Source organism: Trachinotus anak, unplaced genomic scaffold (genome assembly GCF_046630095.1).
Source record: "Trachinotus anak isolate AG129_WGS33_773 ecotype Australia unplaced genomic scaffold, CSIRO_AGI_Tana_v1 ptg000007l, whole genome shotgun sequence".
Classification (NCBI taxonomy): domain Eukaryota; kingdom Metazoa; phylum Chordata; class Actinopteri; order Carangiformes; family Carangidae; genus Trachinotus; species Trachinotus anak.
In genome coordinates this window covers 10,133,284-10,157,684 of record NW_027273858.1, presented here as the reverse complement: position 1 = coordinate 10,157,684, position 24,401 = coordinate 10,133,284, and the positions used below count along the sequence as shown (strand labels likewise).

At 39.4% G+C, this 24,401-nt stretch overlaps 3 protein-coding genes across 4 annotated transcripts; 2 read left to right on the top strand and 1 right to left on the bottom strand.

Annotated features, from left to right (window-relative positions):
* Positions 1 to 56: 56 nt before the first annotated feature.
* Positions 57 to 6,956, top strand: itprip (inositol 1,4,5-trisphosphate receptor interacting protein). The gene is made up of 3 exons (XM_071480401.1): positions 57 to 707; positions 2,680 to 6,517; positions 6,744 to 6,956. The coding sequence occupies exon 2, from the start codon at positions 2,747 to 2,749 to the stop codon at positions 4,358 to 4,360; it is 1,614 nt and encodes a 537-aa protein (XP_071336502.1). The 5' UTR covers positions 57 to 707; positions 2,680 to 2,746; the 3' UTR covers positions 4,361 to 6,517; positions 6,744 to 6,956.
* On the bottom strand, positions 4,780 to 7,596 carry LOC139622797 (glutathione S-transferase omega-1-like). Its single transcript, XM_071480402.1, has 6 exons — positions 7,424 to 7,596; positions 6,393 to 6,501; positions 6,052 to 6,274; positions 5,850 to 5,951; positions 5,561 to 5,667; positions 4,780 to 5,315 (listed from the first exon to the last, which is right to left on the bottom strand). The coding sequence occupies exons 1-6, from the start codon at positions 7,449 to 7,451 to the stop codon at positions 5,165 to 5,167; spliced, it is 720 nt and encodes a 239-aa protein (XP_071336503.1). The 5' UTR covers positions 7,452 to 7,596; the 3' UTR covers positions 4,780 to 5,164.
* A 19-nt stretch (positions 7,597 to 7,615) lies between these two features.
* cfap43 (cilia and flagella associated protein 43) lies at positions 7,616 to 24,400 on the top strand. Of its 2 annotated transcripts, none has more exons than XM_071480397.1 (38): positions 7,616 to 7,778; positions 7,921 to 8,174; positions 9,121 to 9,217; positions 9,325 to 9,492; positions 9,688 to 9,838; positions 10,035 to 10,179; positions 10,281 to 10,363; positions 10,487 to 10,618; positions 10,751 to 10,867; positions 10,979 to 11,056; positions 11,193 to 11,341; positions 11,603 to 11,706; positions 11,887 to 12,036; positions 12,968 to 13,128; positions 13,292 to 13,456; positions 13,542 to 13,672; positions 14,797 to 14,959; positions 15,655 to 15,765; positions 16,484 to 16,561; positions 17,101 to 17,226; positions 17,319 to 17,423; positions 17,532 to 17,648; positions 18,161 to 18,352; positions 18,575 to 18,781; positions 18,955 to 19,041; positions 19,268 to 19,348; positions 20,030 to 20,158; positions 20,281 to 20,400; positions 20,654 to 20,761; positions 21,004 to 21,090; positions 21,173 to 21,261; positions 21,377 to 21,587; positions 21,725 to 21,837; positions 22,085 to 22,244; positions 22,514 to 22,678; positions 23,814 to 23,894; positions 23,979 to 24,132; positions 24,225 to 24,400. In XM_071480397.1, exons 1-38 carry the CDS (start codon positions 7,750 to 7,752, stop codon positions 24,398 to 24,400), a joined length of 4,974 nt encoding a protein of 1,657 aa, XP_071336498.1. In that variant the 5' UTR covers positions 7,616 to 7,749. The 2 variants fall into 2 exon arrangements, with proteins under 2 accessions (XP_071336498.1, XP_071336497.1); XM_071480396.1 differs by having other exon boundaries at positions 18,158 to 18,352.
* Position 24,401: the final 1 nt, after the last annotated feature.

The following is a 24,401-nucleotide window of genomic DNA, read 5'->3' as shown; positions in this document are numbered from 1 at the left end:
CGGGGGGGGGGGGGGGGGGGGGGGGGGGGGGGGGGGGGGGGGGTCTTGAATGGGTATGCATGCACCATTTTTCAGTACCATTGTTTAAAACAAGTTTTTTTTTCCCCATTCAACTTCATTAATCAGGAGTATTTTGTGTAGGTCCATTACTTAAACTCAAATTTAAAATCCATTTAAATCCCAGGTTGTAAGGCAACAAAATAGAAATAATACCAAGGGGGGTGGATACTTCTGCAGGGCACTGCAAATACACCAGTCAATATAAATAAATCAAAAAAAATTAAAATCTTAAAATACTATATTGCCATCTCACAATTACAAGAAAAGATCTCATAATTATAGTCAACACCTTGAGCCCCATTTCTTTAGCTTGCGTTTGTTTCCAATTTAAAAGATAAAGTGTGACGAATTAGTCACTAACAGCTCCTGTTTGCTAGACTGTCGGATGTTCTGACAACTATCACCGAATTACTTCGACACTGAAGAAACCTTAGGCCACAGTCCCTGCTCCGGCTGAGCGGAGGATGCTGGGCGGTCTCTGTCGCCATGGGTGGAGCGCACAGTCAGGAAACGAGTAAAAAAAAAAAAAAAAGCTCTGAAACTGTTCCCTCGTTGTTCGCACGGGTCCGATGATGAGGCTGCTGTCACCGGAGAGCCCGCCACGTGAAGTTTATCACCGTGAAGTTAACGCAGGGAGCAGTGCGCAGGTAGGTTTATCAACTTCTTCCAATATCCTCTGCATTCACCTCTCAGTTGACGTGTAGCTCGACGAGGAGCGAGTCCAAGCCGCTGAACGTGCAATCATGTTGCCACAAATTGTGCAATGCTGCCGATGCTTACATTTTCAGGAACACTTAAGTTGCTCTTTATTTATTTTTTATTATTTGAAGCTTCGTGCACAATCCTCTGGGGCACAGCTTGTTAGGCAGCAGGCTGTAAAGTGACTCATGTGTCTGGAATAGTGTTTGTGCGCCGCCGCATTTCCGTGAGGAGGTGGAGGTCGCTGTTTTGTTGCTAAGAAAACTGAGGAGGAGCTGAGTCCGAACTGCATCGCTTTACCAGCCCTGTCACATTTACTCCGTTTTTCCAAAACACCCTCAGCCTGATGGGTGCAGTGGGTGCAACGTTGGTGGAAAAATTTTTTTTAATTCTAAAGTACACTACTTGTACTATATTTCTATTTCAAGCCACTCCACTTTATTCTAGCTGAAAATACCATATTCTTTTCTCCAACGCATGACATCTGACAGCTGTTACAAAATGTGTGGTTATCTTATGAAATTGCTGCAACTAATTGTTATTTTCTTTATCAATTAATCTATTGATTATTTTCCTCAATCAAGTAATCATTTTGGCTATAAAACGTATTAAAATTGTGGGAAAAAAAATGTATGTTACGCTTTCACACAGCATTTTTAGGTCTGAGAAGCTGGAGCCCCCAAATTATTATAAATATATTTGCTCTAAAAATGACTGTGTATCTGCTTACAAATACCAAATATGGGGAAGTAGAGTTGTGGCACTGACATTAAACATAAGTTACTGGTCATATCAGTCCAGTTTAGGCCGAGCAAGTGTATGTTTTATTGCTATTAATTCAGTTCTTTTTCTGTAACAGGAGTTATTTCTTATTTCAAGTGTTTGATAGTCTCGCTGTAAAGGGTCTTAGGACTTCTGAGAGCCTTGCAGCTGTAAACTGAAATCTCTTTTTGGGAAAAGTTAATGTTGAACGAAGTCTTCATGTTCTGTCACAATCTGATCTTAAATCTGATCTTAAATAACTAAAAATGAACAGGATACGGTGTAACACAGGCCTCTTGGCTTGATGTTTGTTTGGATGGTCTGAGCCATGTAATTGTTGGAAAATATCCCAGTGAGTAAGTCATGGGAAGCTTCCCTGCCCTCGTGGTGCGTTACTGCACCGCAATTACTGCTGTCATTTTAAAGCTCAAGTCTGACTGAGAACACTTATTAACCTCATGATGTTAAAGTGAGATCATGATGCATTTGCACTTCCTCTTTCTTGTGTCTCTCATTTGTCAGAGGAAGTCCCATTTTAAGCTCATCGCATACCTCTATTTTAAACATCACAATGATGACAGTTTGTCATTCAGCCCATCCTCACCGGGGCTTTTTAAAAGTGCACTTTCAGTTGCACCAGAGGCCTGAGCAAGACACTTATGTAATTTCCTCTTCTGTGCAGTATATTGCGTTACTTGTCAGTTATCTGATGATGTCCAGGAAAGAAAATGTCAATGTGAGTTTTTTTCCACATTGTTTCACTTAGAATCTGAATTTCATTGTTTACAAACTTGATTTGGATGTTTTCCAGAAAGAAAGGTTACATTCGTCTTGTTTTGGATAAGATGTTAACAGGATGTAAATGCTAACAGGAACAATGTTGGTAACTAAATAGGGTTATCACAGGAGAGCGACACTCTTCTAAAGGGCGCAATCTTCCTTCCTCCCATGTTGCACAGTCTGATACTGGACGAGTGCGTCACTCAGCCCACTGCCTCTATATTTAGAGGAACAATCTGTTCCTCCCCCTGATGGGTGGAGTGCGTTACAAAATGAACTGGTTTATGATTTTCAAATATTTCATTCAGTCCATTGCTCATTTTTGTCTTAAATCCACTTGTCTTTTCACTAAAACCACCATTTATTTTTTTGTTTCAGGATCTGAGCTGCAGCTGCCTGAGCGTCTGCGAAGTGCTTAAATATGCACGTTAGAAACTAGCCGAAGATGCAGGGGGCCATTGCACGTGTGTGTGTGGTGGTGGCCGCTGCCATACTAAACCATCCCTTGCTCTTTCCTCATGAGAACACCACGCTCCCAGACCAGGATGAAGAGCTGATGGCTCGCATGCGGGAGCATGAGGAGAGGCTTGAAATGGAGCAGGCCAAGCTGGAGAGAGAGCTCTCACAGCTGGACTCAAAGCCGGAAGAAGCCACCCCGGAGGGAGGTTATAGTTGGTACTTTTGGAGCGCCGTGTCTTTCATCATATTCTTCACTATCGAGATGTGCAGGGTGGATCTTGGTGACACAGAAATCCGGCCAGCTGAGGATGAGGACATATTTTCAGAGAGTGGATCCATCACCCCCAAGACAATGGTGCTAGATAAAAATGTCCTGAGCAACTTCTGTGACAAATGTACCTACACTTTAGCCCATGAAAACTGGAGGGTGAGGGAGTTTGCTGAGGGTTTTGCCGATGATTTACTGGAATCACTCAGGAGTATGTGCGACAGGGAGGCAGACATGGAAGTTGGGGACTTTGTTGGGATTGGAAGCATGTTTGAGTGCTGGAAGGTGTGCAAGCCTCTAATGTGCGACCTTATAGTGCCTTTCTCACCTCCAGATCCTTACTCCTTCCAGTTCCATCTGTGGTGCAGCCCCAACAGTGACATGTCTCCAGACATGCAGGGCTGTGGTAAGATAAAGGTGACAAGGTTTGGGGAGAGCGAGGACGGCTGTCTCTGTGGCTCTGCTAATCTGGGAGAGGACATGCTTTGTCTCTTGCATAGCAAGAATGAAGCCATCAAAGTGGACCACAGTCCTGATGAACTGCTTTGCTCCAAGAACACACCTTTCTTGGCCAAAGATCAAGTCATGAAGTGGTTTCAGATCTCTGTAACCAAAGCGTGGGGACGCATCTCTCACAAATACGACTTTGAGGTCACTTTTCGCAACTTGGATGCTGCCGGTGCTCTGAAGATCCGATTCCGCTCTGGGAAAGTCATCGTACTGAACATCATACCAGTGGTTCAGCTGGAGGATACGGATGCTTATTTCGTCTCACACTTCCCGTCAGATTGTGACAGCTCCCCAGACCCACACTGGCCCCTCTCTTTTGCTGTCTACGAGAGGAATTTGTTGAAACATTTCACTAAACGCCTACCACAAAATTCCTGTCATTTACACTGTCTTCAGATTGTCACCTTCCTACACAGAAAGCAGACAGGGCTCACAGGAAAGAGTGCCCTCACGAACTACCACTTGAAGACGGCTCTGTTGCACTTGTTGCTGAGTAAAAGACCTTCTGTGTGGGGCGTTGAGAGTATGGAGCACAGGCTTCGGGATGTGCTCAGCTTCTTGCAGAGGAGCCTACAGGAGAAGAGGCTTCATCATGTTCTCATTGGGAACAGTAAAGTGCCAGAAGAAGTCCATGTTCCTAAGATAATTCGCAAAGCAGAGCCCATCAATCTGTTCAGGTCTCTGGTGCTGCAGACAGAGCTTTATGCTGCAACAGTCAGGCATTTTCAGGAGATGCTGAGGAACGCACCTGTGCTCCTACAAGAGTACACACCTCACTTATCAAACGGAGGTTTACACCACAGCCTAGATGAAAGGTTGTGAGCGCTGGCCATTTCCAGCGTAAAGAAATCATTCAGTAGGACTGTTCTGAAACTTAAAAACCATTGCTTGTTTTAGAAGTATAACCAGGAGAAGTGTTCAGTATAGTATATATCCCACTGGCTCTAAAAAAAAAAAAAAAAAAAAAAGCAGCCACAAATTATCTACATGAGGGATAAATAAATACATGTCTCCATTTTAACAGAAATACCTCATATTACACGAGTATAAATAGTAATAATTTACCAAACATAGCAGTATTTTGGTTTTCCTACTGTTGTGAGTCCGGCAGCTATTGAGTTTAGTGTTGTTCAATGTAAGTAGTCATTTTTTTATTGCTTATTAGAAAGCAAAACTTCATTTTGCCTGTTACATTTCCAAATCTTTGATAGCACTTCAGTTTATTAAAGGGGACCACCCTGTGTAGCATGGCATGAGAAATGTTTGATTTGTTTATTGTAACACAGACAGGAAATTTTGATTCAGGTCAGAGTCATTACATCCACAATTTATTAGAAAAAGTGCCACAATTTGAGATGGATTGTTGAAAACAACTTGAGTCATACAATTACTGTACCTCATTCCCGTTATAATGATTTGATACTTTCCCCATAGCAAAATAAGTCGGAAAATGTCCAATTAAAAACACATTTTCCTCAAATAGGTCCCCGAAATGTAAACTCATCATGATATGTCACTGAAGCATATTTCCTATTACATCAAAGTTTGAAAAACACACGAGTCCACAACAGCCATAACCAAAATCACAAAATCAAAAGGACGGTTTAAGGTTCTGGTCAGTGTTTTCTACAGGCCATAGTCGTAGTTGGGTTTTCCCGCAATGTAAGTCTTGTAAAAGCCCTTGTAGGTGTCCACACTGTGCCTGGTGGCTTTGACAGTCGGGTCCTCTGACATGCACTCTGTCCACTTCTTCAGCTCAGGTGTGTCGTCAAGGCAGCTGAAAAGACAGAGGGCAGTGAATCATTTACCTAAGACTCAACTACAACACATGTACAGTCACATAAAATCTGACGCACTGGGTTTCATGAAGGAAAGATGACAAAGAGGACTTGACTTCCATGTCTTACTTTTGTACTGTACCGACTATTTGTACTTTTTGCTCCACTATAAGGTGAGGGGTCTTTAAATGCTTCCATAAATAAAATATATTTATTTTAAATGTCCTGGGAGATTATTACTTACTGTTTCAATTCAAAGACATCCAGCCTCTCAAAAAATGGCCACATCATGTAGTCGATCATCGTGATGGAGTCACCACCGAAGAACTTGGTCTTCTTATTCACCAGGTCCTGTAGGATAAACATTATATTAATGACAGTTGGATAAAGGGACACAGGGATGATCTCACTTCACTAATAATCTTTGACTGTTTATGAAAATTAGTAGACAATTTAAATCGGACTCATGCCTACGGACAACAAGCTACCACATCACATGTTTAGTAAAGAAACAAGAGCACTTGACAACCTGCCTCATTCAATTTGGCAAACTTCTCTTTCAGTTCAGCTTCTAGTCCTGAGACATCCTCGCCATTGTTTCTCCCTGTTGAGATCTTGTAGAAATACGGTACAACCTGTAGAGAACAGTGGCATTAATCTGATTATTTGGTGATTGTTACAGTAGATATATGCAGAAAATCCTAAGATTTAGATGCAGGTTTTCAGAAAATATACCTTGGAAAAATGTTCCAGCATCATCCTCTGCTGAGCTTTACCAAAAGGAGAGGAAGGAAGCAGCTTCTTCTCAGGGTAAACTTCATCCAAGTATTCGCAGGTGATGGGGGACTCATATATCACCTCACCAGCAGGCGTCTCCAGTGTTGGGACAAGACCGAGTGGATTCTTCTCAATGAACCAGTCAGGTTTATCTTTCAAGTTGATGTTGATGGTTTCATGTCTGAAACACAAAAACAGGTTCTGCAAATTTCAATCAAATGCGCAGAGTACAGGACTTTAATGTCTCTGTATTAGTGATGCTGTGATTGAAAATAAAGTATAATAAAATGTTTCTTTACTTGATTCCTTTGGCAATCAGCACTAATCTGGTTCTCTGTGCAAAGGGGCAGAATCTCATACTGTAAATCCTGATGTGGCCTTTGGGGACTGGACCAGGTGCAGTGCTTCCTGAAAGAAGAAAAAAGTAATTCAGTAATTCCATGCATGACAAAGTGCTACTAGGAGAGCATGCTGATTTATATTTGCTGGCTTTATTATGGGTTTTGTGGCGACCCCTATGGTCGGTGATGGTATTATACACCTCTGGTCGTTAGTGCTTCCTGGTGACACCCGGGCCCAGTGTTCACCAGCCTATAAAAGACACTTCCTGTTACTCATGTCTCTCTCTTTCTCTCCCCCTCTCTTTGTAGGCATCTCCAGTGGTGTTGGGAGCTGCTCCAGGTCTTCTGTCATTCATTTGTTTGTTTTATGCACCTTACAACACCTACAACCATGTCCACTCACACAACATACACTTCACACTGACTTACTGATTGTCACCCTCCATGAGTTGGGTTTTTTTGGTTAGGAATTATGATTTTATTGCTTTGATTCTTTAATAAACAACCCTTGTTTGACGTTAACATGGTGTGTCTCCCTCTGTCATGGCTGTGACAGTTTTTACAGTTTTCCAATTTAAACAGCTGTGATGGGAGGTAAGACCATTTAAACAAGTACTGCACTTGAGCACAATTTTGATGTTCCATTTTTGAACTATTTGCAATACGCTCACATGTTATCCATTGCTTTACGAACCGGTCTGACGAGGTCATGTAATGCAAAATCACAATGACTTTGCAAAAAATATCGCTGATGTTCCTGATAAAAAAACATGTCAGGTTCAGTTTTCTCGGGTTATAATGTAAAACAGTGCATTTAGTGCATAAGAAAGTGAACACGTACGGACCTCTGATATGCACTTGACAGTTTGTTTGAAGTTAATAAATTTAACTAAACATTTCCCCTTAAATGTCGAACCGATAACAACTTCAACCTCGTAGCGGCCTGCAGATGACTCTTCAGATGGCACAGTGATCGCTGTACGTCTTACCTTTGGCGAAACACTTTTCAGTAGACATGTTTGCACTTCAGGTGGTGGATGAAATCAATGTGAAAAAAAAGTCTTGGCACGAACAAAGTAAGATAGTAAACAATAGAAAAGAGAGAGAACTGTCCAACGGTGTAAGCTATGGCGAACTTATTTTATTTTGCAATACACTTCCTGTGTGGGCGTGTCAGATAAATTATCAGCCAATGGCATGCAAGAGTGGTTTTTTCTGGTTGCCACGGTTACACAATAACTTCCCCGTTTATTGTCTGTTGAGCTTGTGAAAAAAAGTTTAATTTTACTGTATGTCGTTTTAGTATTATCTCAAAATGGACAACATTGGAAGTTTAGAAGTCAGGTATGTAGCCTCTACAAATGCAGCTATCTATTTTTACCTCCGAACAACGTGTATACACCGTTTACGTACCGTTTTTATCACAGGTGTCTATAGCAATTAGCTACCTAGCTGATGTTTGGCTTTTTTGTGTTACTCTCTCCAGGTGGGTGCAAGGTTTTACAAACAAGAATATCGAGTTTGTGGACAATAAAACACTATGTTACTCCTGTGGGAATCATGTCTGTTTCCTGAACCTGGAGACAAAATTGCAGAGTGTTCTTCAGGGCCCTGGTGAAGGCATTGGTGCATTGACAGCCAATGGCAACAGTGGGATTTTTGCTTTTTCTGAGCAAAAGTTGTCCCCATCTATATTTGTGTACATTTTCCCTCAGCTTCAGTTGAAGAATGAACTGAAAGGTAAGTTGATATCTACTCCCAGCTTATAAAATGTGGTTATGAGACCTACTTAAGCTTAAAGATAGTTTTCTATGTGAATTTTGAATGAATAGCCAGTCACAACAACTGTTCATATTGCTGAATTTCAACTGACCAATAAACAGAGGTCTTCATTGGTGGAATGACATAGGTAAGCATACTCATAGCAAAGAGTCAGTTAATTAAAATGCTAAAGCAGCAATGATTTGTCAATGTATTTTTAATAATAAGTTATGTAAATATATATGTAGCTAAGTATAGATATATGTTCATATAGTTCATATTTTGTATCAATTAGCCTTCAGATAATGACAAGCACAATTGTAGGGAGAGGAGAGGTGAAATTAAAAAGCAGCTAATGTGCTATTATGTAAGGGAGAGCAATGTGTCAAGAATTATGAGGTGAATGCATTATTGATAGGCTCACTTTAAATGCATTTTAATTATCGCCCAATTAGTTGCCAAACATGAGGCATTTATTTTTACTATTCCATGTTACACTTTTATCCACATGCATGTTATGGTCACTGGCAGTGGTAAATAACAAATACTCATTATGTAAATTCTTTGAACTAAAGAGGTCATCACTGCATTCATGCACACAACAGCAGCAGAGATGCAAATACTGCAGCACTGTTCCTGTGCCCAGGATGTTATCTAACATGTGATTGATTCTGTTGACACAAGTGTACATACTCAAAACAAGATTCTGTTCTGGTAGTATTGATACTTGGGGGATTCATCCACCTGCCATTATCATCTAAATCTATGCAATTGCCATAATATTCCAACTGCTAGGTGTTGTTTGTATCTATGATTTGTATCTATTTTCCAGCAAGATGTATCGTGTTATAAATGTTTGTTTGCATGCATGCCTCCTACATGTATTTTCTCTCACACAAATCCTAAATATTGATTCCTTTTCAAGGAACAGCACAACTGGACTACACATCTCTGACGTTAAGTGATGGTGGTCCTTATTTGGGCTGTTGTTCCTCTCTACCAGACCACACCTTAACAGTGTGGTAAGCCAATGAAAGCAGGACACTACCTTATACTGTGTGATATTTTTTCAGTTATGTTTATTTAGGCTGAGCAGCTCTGTTACTGTAACTGTGACTGTGTGATGCAGGAACTGGGAAAATGCTGAGCCAATTTGTACCCAACCACAAGCTGGGCAGGATGTCATTTCTTTGGTGTTCAACCCTCAGAATTGGCTCCAGCTTTGTGCTTTGGGCACTACATCCATCACTGTCTGGAGCATTGAGAAGAGTGCCAGCTTTCATGTCCTGAAACCACGGTAAAGCAGACTTGGCAGTACCAGTATGTAGTTAAAACCTAAATTTCTGTTATAATTGAAACTACACTGCCCATCTTTATCTTTTATGTTCAATAAGAAGTAAATGCAGTGGGAACTGAATAACATATGCAGAACCTAGATAACACAGGTTCAAGCAATATTATGTTTGTGTATGTCATATTTGTTGTGTTACAGTGTGATAGAGGTTCCAGCAACTGATGGTTCCCTTGCTGGGGGATTGGTGCCCACCTCCCATACTGTCAGTGACAAACTGCCCTATTATGGTCCAGAAATGCCTCCATCAGCCATCTCAGGGCTCAAGGGAGACAAGGCAGAAAGCATTGTGGTATTTTCCCACTGTCACTTAAATATCAATATTAACTTAATGAATACACTTTCACCAAGTAATATGTTTGTTTTCATGATGCAGCTTTGATTTTTAGATCTATTAATCAATTTATCCATTTAAAACAATTTTGATATCAAATATACAAACAAATACAAAATGTAAACTGTTACCCACACCACCTGTGTTTACACAGACTAAACTCTGCACCAAAGCCAGATTAACTCCTACTGCCATCTGCTGGACAGCCACATCAGAGCTCTATGTGGGCTGTGCAGAAGGATTTCTACTCCTCATTGACCCAGAGGGTCTCTCTGTCTTAGTCCTCTTCAACCCCACAAGTAAGCAAATACACAAAGTGGGACTCTGGGACTTGGTAGATAGATAAAAAGTGATTGGGAGTATTTCTATTCTTTAACCTTTGTGTTTCATTTTTGTTTAGATCTTGATGCCATTCCTGGTCTCAGACAGATCAGCTTTCAAGGTTTAACTCTCAACAAGAATGGTTTGATTGCTGCAGGGAAGGTACGAGTCCACTGAATATGACATCTTCAAGATTCAAACTGGTGGTCTTATTTGCTATCTCAGGCATCAGGAATTCTCAGTTCCTCCATTTTAAAAGTACTCTGCAATGCTTATGTTTCACAGGACGGCGTGGTGCGCTGTCTGCAAATTAAAGGGACTCAGACTGACATCACACAAACATGGCAGCTACAACAACCTGTCACAACTGTGAAGTTCTCCCCTGACTATGAAACATTACTTCTATCTTCTGATACAGTAAGTATTCAAATATACCATAGTGTGGTCTATCATACATAAAAACACATGATATTCCATCCAATGACTACTTGAGAGAAAAGATATATTGAAAACAAAATCTGAAAACATGACAGGCTTCTTGTTCTTCAGGGGCAGATCTATGTATTGAACCCAACCCTGTCAGACAAGATTGTGAAGGTCTTGGATGTCCTCTATGGAAACTTTGTGGCAGCAGCTTTGTCACACACTGACAAGAACATTTGTGTGGTAAAACATTTGTGTTGCTCAAGAATTATAGTATCCCGTGATGGCATGTGTAAATTAGGTCAATGTCCCTTAAGTGAGTGATGATGTTTGTGTTTTTACCGCTGGCCACAGTCGGTGAGGGATTCTGGAGAACTGCAGCTGTGGTCCGTAGATGGCATTTGCCTCAGTTCCCTGTCTCTTGAAGCTGAGGTCAGATTCACTACATATGAACATTCAGAACACATCAGTTGAGCCACATTAATGCACTTGTCCTGTAAGCATGTGAAACAGACTTCTAACTGAATGCATCAGAACAGATATAAACTTCTAATCTGTGTTTGTTTAGGTGACAACTCTGGCCTGCTGTCCTATTGCACAATATGCAGCTGTCGGAACAACTTCAGGAAATATCCTCTTCGTTGACCTGAACAGGGAGCAGCAGCCTCGCCTGGTGCACCAGGTTCAGCTCTACCACACTCCTGTGGATCACCTAGTGCAAGTATCCTCCATTCCCGTGATAACACAGAGTTTCAGTTTAACACTACTTGTGACAGAGTATCTCATCACACATTTACAAAGTCAAAGAGGCACGAGTTCTCTCAACCCATAAAACCTTGAGAGGATAGATGCCCTTCCATTTCTGGACAGAACAAGTAATTAAAATGTCACATTTAATGGTTTCATGCTTTCTTATTGTGCGCTCATATATTGTATGTTTGTGTACGTGTACGTGTGTATGTGTGTGTGCTTTTACAGTTTTGATCAAGAGGGTCACTACCTTCTCACTGGTGCCTCGGATTCACATATCTACGTACTAGATGCAAAACCATCAAAGAAGTTTTCAGTCATAGGATACACAGGTAGGTGATCTTTACAAATAGAATTGATATCTAGATATATAGAAAACTATTACCAATAAGTTATTACTGCAACACTTTATCTTGAAAAGAACAATGTAGTTGTTAATTTTATTTTTGATATTTAAAGATAGAACACTCAAGCTTACCTGCATCCTTTTGTCATTTGGTTTTCTTTTCTAGTTGTTCCTGGACGCATTTTATCACTTTCCACTCAGTGCATCAGAGACTGTGAACAGGTGAAAGTTCTTGCACTGTGCACTGGACAGGAGGGCAAAAAACATGAAGGCAGCCTGCTCACACTGCTCTCTCTGCCTGCAAAGGACCTTGCAGGTACAACACTGATTCAGTAGACTGATTCACTACTTATGCTTTTGGAAATTCATCAGAAATGGGTTTTTTTTACATTAGCACTGTTTGAACAGAAGCCATCTTAAAATTATTTGGCACATTGTTTGGAGAGAGAGCTATTAACAAAAGAGAACAGATTAGGGCCAGTGGCTCCCATTACCTCTCTGAACAGTCTGCTAGGGATGAGTCAGAGAGACAAGATGAGGGTCTCATAAGCACCACATTATTCATAAGATCATGTGGTGATACTGACCTAAAGCGGTCAATGAATTCAGACAGCAGTAAGGGAGGTCCAATGCAGACATGGGTGGAATGACGTCGAAACACGTAGAACATAAGAATTTCTTTTGCAGCTGATGAGTTATCTTGTCTAGTTGAGGAGAGGTTTACAAGTTGACTCATGGCCAGTAAGTCAAGGTTACATAAGTTAAATAAATCCGTGAGCTCCTTAGACTTCCACTTGTCTTTCCTTTTTGTTGTTTTAAGGCTTGAAATCTCATCATTTATCCAAGGCAATACTTTGACAGTGGACTTCGGTTCAGTTTCAAAAGAAGCATATTCAGACACATGCGCATCACCGATTAATAGTACTTAACAAGACATTTTTATCCAAATGTTTAGGGATGTTATCATTAACGCTGTTAAAAAGACAGCACAATGACTAAGCGGTTTACAAAAACACACCCTTTGTTTATACAGCAGCATATGTTGAACAAGAGAGACTATGAGTGCAAAGATTAAGTCTAGGGTGTGGCAACACTTCTGAGAGAACACACAGGTTAAATAACTAAAGAATGACTAACGTAACGTTAACATGTTGTCAATGTGATAGTTACAGAAATTTAATTTTCTAATCACTTATTTATTAGTTTGCTTCTTATTACATTTATGATGTGTCTCTGCTGACCTGCAGGTCCTGACTGTGTAGACCAACATGGTTGTCTGTCTACTCACATCCTCAAAGTGTGTGGATATGAAGTGCCTCATCCACTTAAATCCTGTGTTCTGGGAATCAGTGAGGTCTTTGCTTACTGCCACAGAAGGAAAACTCTTCAGAGATTTCAGCTTCCCCAGGTTTGATGTTGCCTAATAAACTGATGATCCTCTGTCATCATCTCACTGAATCTATCTTTTACAACATTAATTTTCATATAAACAGTATCCCAAGTTAGTTTATGTGTTCCTAATCTGTTTAAACTAGAAATATGACACTATCATTCTCAAATCTTCCTCTCAGGACACAGATAGTCTCTCCAGTCAACAGGTGGTCCAGCTGGAGGTGAAGGAGGAGGTGAAGGGTCATCCACTGGGCCCTGCCTGTCTCGTACTGTCTCCACATCATTTATGGCTGGGTTCTATAGGCCGAGATGGCCTGCTATGCATTAGAGAAACTGCCTCCATGGTAGGAGCTTACTCTTGTGACCATTTGAATCATATTTTCACTATCTGTAGTGTGTATTATTACGATTTTGTTGCTGCACCTATAGGAGCGATACAGTGAGCTACAGTGTCATTCATGCCGCCTTGGTGGAATTCGTAATCTGACCTTCTCCGCAGACAGCCAAACACTCCTCACTGCTGGCTTTAAAGATGGCTCTCTAGTGTGCACTAATCTCAGGTAAGGCAGCAAGTCTGTCACGCTTACATAATGCACAGTTGTGAACAGTAGAGGGAACTGTTGCTCACAGTAGTGATGTCACTCTCACGCAGATATTGTGTACATCAAAAAGTACTTTTCCTCTCATACTGCTGGCAGTGAGTGACTATAGTAAATAAACACAAGTGAAGTGGAGAGTCCAGGGCGATCATGGCCATAATCTACAGGAAAGATCCAATAAACTTCACAACAGAATCTCCCCACTGAATCACATCCCACTCACACTCCACATCTGCCTCCTGTGTTTGCTCCTGCCCGCTTTTATTTTGTAATTCAAATATCTTTTCTTCTCTTTCGTTAGCTTTTATCACTTTTGTTATGTTAAATCAAATTTTGTACTGTTCCAGGACTTTTTTTCATCTATCGTTGGTTCATCTGTCTCTAATCCATTGGCTGCGTAAACAGATGATAATATGGGAATTTAAAAGACAGGTCTGGTGTATTTTTTTTATTGCCAACAATTCCCATTAAAAGACCAAAACCAAACATCCAAGAAGGCTGATATAGCTTATTACTCTGAGTAATAGCGCTCCATTGCTGTCTAAAAACTATCAGAGACACATCAGTGAGTCACACCATTTCACTGGACGACAATTTCCTTTATTATGATCAACAAAAGCACTGTAGTTTATTTTGAGTCAGTCCCATATACACCATCCAGGTGAGGTCTCCAGCAAATACTCTGTTTATTCCTGTTTGAGTAGTGTTTGTCACCACACTCAGCTGCATTAGGAAAAAACTTTAATTATTGTGATTTTTTTAAATGCTTCGAAGACTTTTGTCTTCAGTGGGGACAAATGGACTTGGGGCTGAGTAGCACAGACAGGGTAGAGAAATTGGAAATTACAGAGATACGGACTAACACACTGTTGGTCCGTCTGTTTTATACTTTTCATGGGAGTTGCTGACGATAATAAAAATGTAGAATATTGCCAACCTCATCCCTTAAGGTAATTTTACTCTTTGTCTACACTTGTGTAGACACTTTGTCACATAGTGTAAAGTGATCATTCATAGTTCATAGTATCTTCATAAATCCGCTCTCTTTTTATGTGATGTTATGTGTTTTCCATGGCTTCATACAGAATTAAAGGTATGGACGCTGAAGTGAACAAAGCTACTCAGCATAGCAGGTCTATGGCTCGTTTCTTGAAGAACACATTCAAGACAGAAAACCTTGTCCTCATTGACCTCCCTAAGTGGAGCCAAGGGTCCTGTGGTGGCACTGAAAAACCAGAGGAAAATGAGGTAAACAATAATCTATTGTATTTTGTTCTAGTTGTAAATTTGTACTACTATAAACTGCATTACTGTTTTGTGGCTATTGAAACACTGACCACACCAAACAGCACACTGCAATTGCAGAAGATTCACTTGGTTTTTTAGGTATACCTACCTTAATCTAAAGCAGTCTAATACAAAAGATCTACAGTAGATTCTACCTTTATGAAAGTTATAGTGTTCAATTAAATGTTCCAGTTATACTTAAAGGTGTTGTGGAAGTAGCATTCCCTCATTGCTATAAATATGAAGGTAAAAATATTAGGTACTCCTCTCAGTATAATTCAACACAGTTCAACAGCACCTCAAACTACAATCTCCAAAGTGATCATATAATTAAATCACTCTCTCAAACTGTTGTAACTTAAACATTGTTTTACAGACTTATAATGACAAGGTGGTCCATCTGAACTGGACAGTTATGTAGCTGTTGTATGTGATAAAAGCATCAGGCATCACAGTAACTTTGAAGAATATAATGGTAAATATGAATTGTTTGTAGGAAACCGTTTGTTTTTGAGCTCGATCAGCTATTTGTTCTTATTCAAGGCACTGTGGTATAAATCTGGTAATATTACACAATGTAGTAGATATTAAATGTTAAATTAAATTAAAGGTCTAGTACATTACTGAACCAAATGAGTGTTGTTAACACTCTGTAGGTCAGCGGTGGAGCAGAGACTGTGGATGTGACAGAGCAGGATGAGAGATATACCAACCTGCTGTCTTCTCCATCTTCACACCCCACCTGGCTGGAAAGCAGGCGGGACGCGGTCAGTGACTAACAAGCTGTGATATTTGTGGTGGTGTACCATGGGGATAATGGTAACTATGTTTAGGTACTTCTCTTGTGTCTCTACAATGTTGTAGATGGAGGATCACATAACTACCCTTTGCACCTGTGTATGATATCTTGTTCAGAGAGCAGCTATGTTACTTTTGGCACACAACAGCTTGATTTATTCTGACTTTTAATGTTTTAATGTGAGAAAATCAACCAATTAGCAAGTGGTTGAGTGCAATAAAGCAGATAAGCATTGATAATAAAAGTGTTCAATATTTTTTCATCTGACAAAACTTCTTGATAACAATAAATTGATACTGAAGGTGTGGCAGTCTTTGAGTTATGGGTTTCACACCTCATTCAAAATCACACATGGGATATGGACAGAGCCATTTTCCACCCTTTGCCATCTTTATGCTACAACATGCTTTCTAATCTGACTCACATGTTCTGTGAGGATCTCATTTTAAGTCAAGCTGCATCATGTTGAGTGATGATGTGTTGGATAGCTTATAATTTAGTTTTTTTTTTTGCGGTGTTTTCTAATTGATCATTAGAAATGCCGTTTGCTTCCAAGTCATGTTGGCGTACTTGCTGTGGCTTGAGTGGGTGCTGCAAAGTTGACATAAGGACAGTTTGACACCAACTGGTACTCTGTAGGTCAGTCAAAATCTCTCACATGTTTTCAATCTGTACATATTGAACAGGTTCTAAAAGAAGAGACTGAGCAATATTCTGAGATAAAGAAAAACTGGAGGAAAACAATCAAAGAGTTGCGTGATGCTGTAAGTAAGTTTTATTACACATATCACAACAGACACAAAACTTGCTGACAAAACAATATCCCACAGTGCATGTAAGCACAAATACTGTGTCATTAAATACAGTATGTTTGGTAAGCCCTTTTCAATTCAATAAGACTTATCCCTGTAATTATATATAGCAGCACGCTACCGGCAGCCGCACACATAGACACAAGAAATTAGATGAAAAAACACAAAAAACTGTTCGTCATAGAGCTAAAAACTAAGGGCATGTGTAATTTTGATAAAAGATACATGAATAAATTAATTATTTTATATAAAATATATATAAACAAACTTTTGAAGCCATGCTTATCCAATGGGCTCAGTCTGTCTATAGAACGTTTTTTTTTTTTCACTTTTATTGGTTTCTAGCACATAAAACACAGTGAAACACATCATGAAAAATACAACAACAACAAACAATTTACATTTGTGATAATATTTTAACAATGTAGCTAAGGTACTCAATATTAAGGCTGGGTGCACAATTACAAAAAAGTCTTTATTTTAATTGTCAGGTCCAGGAAATGATGCAGGAAAATGAGAACCTCTCAGATATCGAGCGTCTGAAACAACATGAGTTCAACCTCAATGTTGAAGAGCAAAGGAGACTAGAGGCCATGGTGGAGCAGGAGGTTACTAGGGTAAGGTACACACATGAACATAAATCCAGTGAATTAATAAACTTTGCTTTGAGGTCATGATGGTAGTGATTCTTAATGCAGTCACATTGTAGGTGAGAGAAGAAATTGAGTGGAAGATTTTAGCAAAATTTTACCTCCGTGATGTCCTAAAGAGAGAGTGCTGGGATTCAATGAAGGTCAATGGAAGGGCCATTAAGGTAAGATCAGGAACAAAAACATTTAAATGCCAAACAAGTTTTACATTATTAATGATCAGAGTATGCTGTAATCCATATATAACAGCTTTTGAATACTTTCTACCACAGGCATTTCACTCTGAACATGAGGTGAAGAACTACCCTCTGAAACAGCGAACAGAGAAAGAGGTGGAGGAACTTCGCAGGGTTCAGAGTAACAGGAAGTTTGAAAAGGCTGCCTGCACCGTAAGCAATGCTCAGGCCTGAACAGTCTGGTTTAGATTCTGATCAACACCACATAGAAAAGCACATGTGATGAGTTAGAATGGATTAGATGATAGGCATGTTTTAATGTAAAACAGAAATGCATCATGCAAACTCACAGAAAAGGACTTATCAAAAGTTTTACATTTTCTAAAAGCTGTGACAATACAACCTCTTCAGTGTGCTGGTTGTTTACTCTCTGGAAATACATTTTATGGCAAAACCAGTCAAGTCAAAAGGAGTTTACTGCAGGAAAATAATTTCATACTTTCATCTGAACTTTCACTGCTGCAACACTGCTTGAATATGTGCCAATCCACAGTGTTGAAATCTCTCTAGATTTATGACTGTGTGGCCAAAAGCAAGTGTTACGATAGTCCTCTTCACTGCAATATTCTTGGGATAAAGTTTATAATCATACGGCCACAGGTTCAGTCCTCAACGTTTATTTCAGCCCTCTCATTCAAAGTATTTTTCTCCACATTTTACAGCAGAGCAGCCTAAAGAAAAGTTCCAACCCAACCAGCACGAAGAAGGAAGAGCAGGGGGAGGAAGACCACATGGCAGAGAGTGTTGCTGTAACAGGAAGTTTCTCCGCTGGGTTAGGATACTCAAATCCTTATATCTATGATCAGTTCAGCCTGAAAACCACAGAACAGAGGATCAACCAGATAATTCTACTACAGGTGGGAACCTGTTCCAAAAACTGTTATATCTCAACACAAGTTTAATAATGACTTAATAGTGCCCAAAACATACAGTTTAAACACACACACTAAACACACGCACACTCAAATAAAGAAGTGAAATAAAGAACACATTAAAACACATAGAACACAGATAAAAAGATTTATAAAAACTGACTGACTGGTTGGTCTTAATATATTTTTACTCAACCCAAAATGCAGGATCTGATTTATTGCATCAAGACAGCTTTCAACACAGAATTTGAGGCTTTGCACAGACAGAAGATGCAGGAGCTAAACCGTGTGAGGGACAGGAACAGACGCATCAGGGAGATCATGGTGGAGCTGGACATGAAGGAGAAGCTGTGGGAGCCCAGCCTGACCAACAGCGAGTGGCCAGAGAGGCTGCTCACTGTTGACGACTCTGAGGTTACTCAACTCCTCCTGAAACATCTAAACAGTTGACAAAGTTCACATAAAGTTCTACAAACAAAGCAAACATGTTGAAATACTTTTTTTTTTTACCAGAATGGGAAATGGTGCATGTTTGTCATTACTTCTCACAGTTTTCCAAAGAGATATGTGTCTTTGTTCCATTCTAGATAAAAGCAGAAAAGTACCTCACCCCAGAGCAGAAAAAAGAGGAGGAGAGGAAGAAGTTGGAAGAGCAAAGACGTCTGGCTGCCAAGGTTTGCTGCCACAATAAATGTTTTTCAACTTTTGTTTGTTGCTAAATTCCTCAAATACTTCCATATACAATTACTGCATCTAAGCTTATTATTAACTGCAGTAGGAAAAGAAAGATAAGAAAAGACATATATTAATCTCTTGTTACTTAGTGATTCATAGAATATACAACTGACTGTATGTGCTCAGTTTCGTCATACTGATAAGGTTTTTGTCTTTCTATTGCAGGGGGATAATTGCAGAGAAAGGGCTCTCAATGATATGATGGATGGAGTGCTTGAGGTCAAAAAAGAGGACATCTTGAAAATGGTGGGTAAAAATATTTTAGTTTTTGTTAAAGCATTAATCATGCAATGGATTCATTCCAGATATATTACTTCATATAAAATAATATACTACATATACATAATATGCTATGCCAGACATATTGGTTCCTGAGATATATTATCTACTCACTTGTATGATCAATTAATTTAGAAATAACTTGAAGTACACAAATGAAATACTAAATGTATATTAGAGCTACAATGATAAGTCAATTAATCAATTAGTCAATTGACAAAAATGAATCTGCAGCTTTTTTGATAATTGATTAATTGTTTTGGTCATTTAAGTTTAGTCAAGCAAAAGTGACAATCGTTCTGGTTTAAGCCTCTCAAATTAGAAGATTCAATGATTTTTTTTTCCCATATATGATTACAAACTAACTAAAACAAGACCCAAAAAATTTTGAATGTCTGAAAGAGAAAGAGAAAAAAAAAACAGAAGAAAAACCCACCCTTACTTCCTGCAGTAATTTCTTATGATGCATATAAAATGATACATCTTCTTGCAGCTAAAATGAAGCAAGTAATGGGAAAACATTAATTCTTCCTATTAGGCAAATGTTGTCCTAGTTTTTTTTTTTTTTTTTAACTTGAATTCTTTTCTAGGCAGTGCCAGTTAGATCAGCATGAAGGGCACATAGTTTCTTTTGAATTTACTCCACAGGAAATACCTCCGCCTGAGTTTGTTTTGAACAAACCTGACATTCACTGGAATGAGGAGGAGAAAAAGGTCTACAAAGTGTATGAGAAGAAAACCAAAGACCTGAGTGAGGAGAAAGAGAAATACAGAAAGGTATTATAGTAGATCCATTCACATTTCTGTTTTACTATAATCTATATCTTTACTATATAAAGAAAAATGATAACTTCTTATCAGTGATCAATGGAAATCATCTGTGAACACTGTAATTGCAGTTACTGGAAACTGAAGTGAAAAAACTTCAGGCATCCACCAAAGATGCAACTACAAGGTTTGATGAAACTTTGACAAAGCTGATTGAGAAGAAAATAAAATGTGAAATGGCTATACACCAGGTGACTCAACACACACACAAACACACCCGCAGATCATGTATGTGACACATGGACAGATATATATAGCACTTACGATACGTCTGAATCATTGTTACTTCCTTTTGTTTCCTTTTCCCTTATTTTCCCCACGCAGGATTAATGGTCCCATCTTCTCACTGTTTCCCTCTTTGAGTTAATTATGAGAAACGATACCTTGTGTATGTGACATCTTTAAAACATTCCTGTTTTATGTTGTTTTTGATTCATTTTACAGGAAGAGCTCAAGATCACTTATCTTGTTTATTCAGTAATCATAGAAGAGGAGATGAGAAATCGAGAGCTAGAGCTCAAGCTCAAACATGAAAAAGCGTTGGCATACAAGGTCAGAAAACTTTTACACAGTAATGCTGAAGGAATTTATGACCGCCAGCTTCAGATTCTGTTATTCGTGAGATACCTGTATGAAGCTCATGTTGTGTTCGTCCAAATTCAAGTATAGCATCCTCCCATCACTGAGGCGTGTTTTTCAAGAGCTAACATGTCCTCATTTGTTAGGCTTTATTACTGCCAGTCACTATTTCCCGTATGTGCTGCTCTCATTGTATTGATGTATTTTTCTGACAGGATGAAATTGGGGAGGAGGTGAAGAGACATGAAGAAGAAGTAGAATTGTTTCATGAGACCTATGACAGCATCATAGCTGAGGACAAAGTGAGCCAGCTAGGAAAATACTGAAATCATTTTGGTTGTAAATGTCTGTGCACATAATGTAATAAAATCCATTTCTCCAAAGGTTCTTGACAAAGAATTCAGGAAGGAGTTCTTTGATGTACCAACCCACATAGTTGATCACTTGTATAAGCTGTTCAAGCGTAGACCAAGGTTTGTAATACTGACAACGTAATTGCAAACGTGAATGCATTTGTGCTGACTCATAGCTTCATATATAGAAAGCCTGCAGGCAGAGCTGCACTGTTATCAGTTTTGAATGCTTCAGGGTTCAAAAGATGAGGACTCAGACCGACAACAACTCTAACCCGTTTAAAGAGCAGCGTCTGTGTGGTTCTCTGGCTCCCGATGCACTTGGCAAAATGCTTAAGGCCATGGAGGAGCTGGATGCTCCAGAAAATATACCAGAAGGCTTGAACCCATCCATCTGGGAGAGGTTTTGTCTTGTCCGCAGAACAAAAGTAGAGAGTGAGCAAAAGGTAATATAAGAACACAGTTTAAAGATTGGAAATACAATAAATAATCCAACAAAAAAACATAGGGTTGCATTTCACACTACAAATATGCAGTTGGCATAATATATCTGTGTTTTTATTTGTGATTCACTGTCGTACAGGTAAAAGTAAAAGCTTTGACTCTTGCTGAGATGCAGGCATTCCTGCAGAAGAGGAGAGATGAGGATAAGGCTGTTCAACAGGAAATTAAAAATCTCTCTGATGAACTTGAAAGGTATTATTGTGGTGTTGTTATTCATTCTGAATAAAAATCCAGTAGGGGCAACCTGAGACAATGACACTTGATCTTACATTTGTTCTTCAAATTGTCTCATACCCTGTATCCTTTGACCATAAGCAGATGCTAAAAAAAAGCTAAATTATAAAGGTGATATAGTAAAAGGTAGATAGCATCAATTTTTTATTGTATTTCTTTGAAAGAATGATCCACTGGTATTTTTTGTTCTCCTGCTTTCTTCTAGTCTACATAAGCAGAAGAACCATTTCCTGACAGATATCATGGTCCAGGTCCTGCTCAAACAGGGCCAGGTGGAGATCTCTACCACAGACCTGACAGCTGACTACACTGACTCTGTACTTCTCCACAGGAGTGTGGTGGAGGACCTCAACAGGACCATCAGGGTCAGCCTTTACTTATTACAAAACAGAGACTCTTGAAAACTAGGATATGCTGTATATTCCTATGATGGCTCTATATGCAAGAAGACACAAAGGGCATTCAGGCGTATACACATCGTACTTACTTATTAAATTACAATCTAAATACAAAGCTAACAAATTATTTTCTTTTTGATAAACGGTGCCCAAATGAGCCAATTTCAAGTGGTGGTCAAATACATTGGTTTTGAAAATGTGTGCGTCTGTCAGATGATGATAATGTTTATGATCAGATGCTTGGAGAGCAGAAGATAGCCTCCATGGTGGAGTGCAAAGACTTCCGTAAGGGCATCATCCAGCTGGAGTGGGAGCACAAGATGATGAAGATGCAGATGGAAGACCTCAACAACAAGGCGAGGGACATCCAGATGTTACGTCTCTCTGAGGAACAACAAGATGTGAGTGTATTTTAAGCTTTTCTCAGGGACCTGGGCAGCTTTTATCCTCAATCAAATGCTGACTTGGCCTCAATGTGGAAACAAGCACTAAACACTTTCTGAGCAACAATGCTACTGCACAGTGAATAGATTTTACCCTGTACATATTTTTGATATTGTAATTATACGTCAAAGTTTTTGAAATATTCAGCATCTGTCTCGAATGGAAAGGAATCCTCTGCTGTTGGGGTGAAACACTAATCCTGTTAGCATTTCTGGCCAAACCTCAGTCAGTGATATCAAGGCAGATATTTTGGCTTTGGCAGCATAAGGTGTTTTGCAAGAAGAAAATTGTTACCATCCCTGAGTACAGATGGATGAGCTTTTGTTATCAGACACACCGTGTTCACACAAGCTCCACACCCCTTCCTTTTTTTTTTTTTTTTTTGCATCTTTTAAAACTTAAATGTAATAGGTAAAGACTGGTTTAAAAACTATATGTAAACTTTCTTTGCTTTGTTTATGCCTATAACACATCAGTAATGCTTATGCAACGATTCAAAATTGTAGGAATCAGAAAAGCTTTTGTGCTGCACGTTTAGGTCCAGGGTGTGAAGAGGCAGTTCAATCAAATGGACCACAAAAGCCGACAGGAAAATACTTTGGTCCTGGTTGTAGTCCATTAACCTCTTCATACACATTAAAAACACAATATATTTTGTGATTAAATGCTATTTAAACAATAACACAAACTCTATGGTTGAGCAATGAAATATTATATAAAGGTGAGTCACCCATCATCATATTTTCAACAAGTCGATGAGCATGGCACACACAAAACATGTTTCCGTGCCTGCATGCCAGTTTCCTCAGGTAGTGTCTGCTGTGGCGTGGCATGCAGCTTCCTGTCATTGTTTAGGCCATAGAAACCATTGGAGAGAAAAGCTTTGAATATAAACAAATCCATCCTGAACATTTTACAATTAAGCATTTTGCTGCGATTGTTGTGGGATCTTTCATCAAAAGAGCTAGAGTACAGTAACCTGAGAGAAAACATTGTAGAGACATTTCATGCTGTTGCTCCTTGTGTTTCTTTCTTTCTTTTTTTTTTTTTTAACTCTGGCTTATAAATGTCAATTATTCCCTTTTCTTTCAGTATCTCAACAAGACAAATCAAGACAGTCGCGTGTCCAAGCAAGTTTCCATTCTGGAGAAAACAATAGCTTTCCAGGAAAAGGTAACAGAAATGTAACAATATGATCTCATCAATCAGGTTTTGCACACCTTTTAAGTTAATATGCATATTATGCTCTATTTTCAGACTCATCAACAGAGTATCCAGCATCGCATAAAAAAAATTGAACAGCTTAAGAGGCAGGCAGCAATGAAAGCTGAGAAGAGCACAATTTTAGACCAGCAACTACCTAATGTGCAGGTGACTGTGGCAGAGAGGAGACACATTTATGAAGCAATAGGTAATAAAACATTAATTTCAGCTAATTAAACACATTACAAATGAAGATTTTAGAGCCTCCCTGATTGATAATGTTGCTTGTTGGGTGTTTAGCTTCAGAGGAAAACCAGGAAGCTAAAACAGAGGAGCGCCACCAGGAAATCGTTCAGAAGAAGAACTTGGAGGACCTTGCCAGAGCACAGGCGGAAGATCTGGCTTTCCTCTGGGCCGAACTTGAGCGTCTGAGGATGAAGAACTTTCCTTCACTAGATCAGCTGAAACACAACTGAG

Bases quoted from the DNA above. Each gene is read 5' to 3' on its own strand.
- LOC139622797 (XM_071480402.1), bottom strand. From the start codon at position 7,451: ATGTCTACTGAAAAGTGTTTCGCCAAAG. The intron at 6,275-6,392 runs GTAAAGAAACAT...TTTGTGTTTCAG, and splicing joins CTGATTGCCAAAGGAATCAA to ACATGAAACCATCAACATCA. The intron at 5,952-6,051 runs GTATATTTTCTG...TGTTCTCTACAG, and splicing joins TGCTGGAACATTTTTCCAAG to GTTGTACCGTATTTCTACAA.
- itprip (XM_071480401.1), top strand. From the start codon at position 2,747: ATGCAGGGGGCCATTGCACGTGTGTGTGTGGTGGTGGCCGCTGCCATA.
- cfap43 (XM_071480396.1), top strand. From the start codon at position 7,750: ATGGACAACATTGGAAGTTTAGAAGTCAG. The intron at 9,218-9,324 runs GTAAGCCAATGA...TGTGTGATGCAG, and splicing joins GACCACACCTTAACAGTGTG to GAACTGGGAAAATGCTGAGC. The intron at 9,839-10,034 runs GTATTTTCCCAC...GTGTTTACACAG, and splicing joins ACAAGGCAGAAAGCATTGTG to ACTAAACTCTGCACCAAAGC.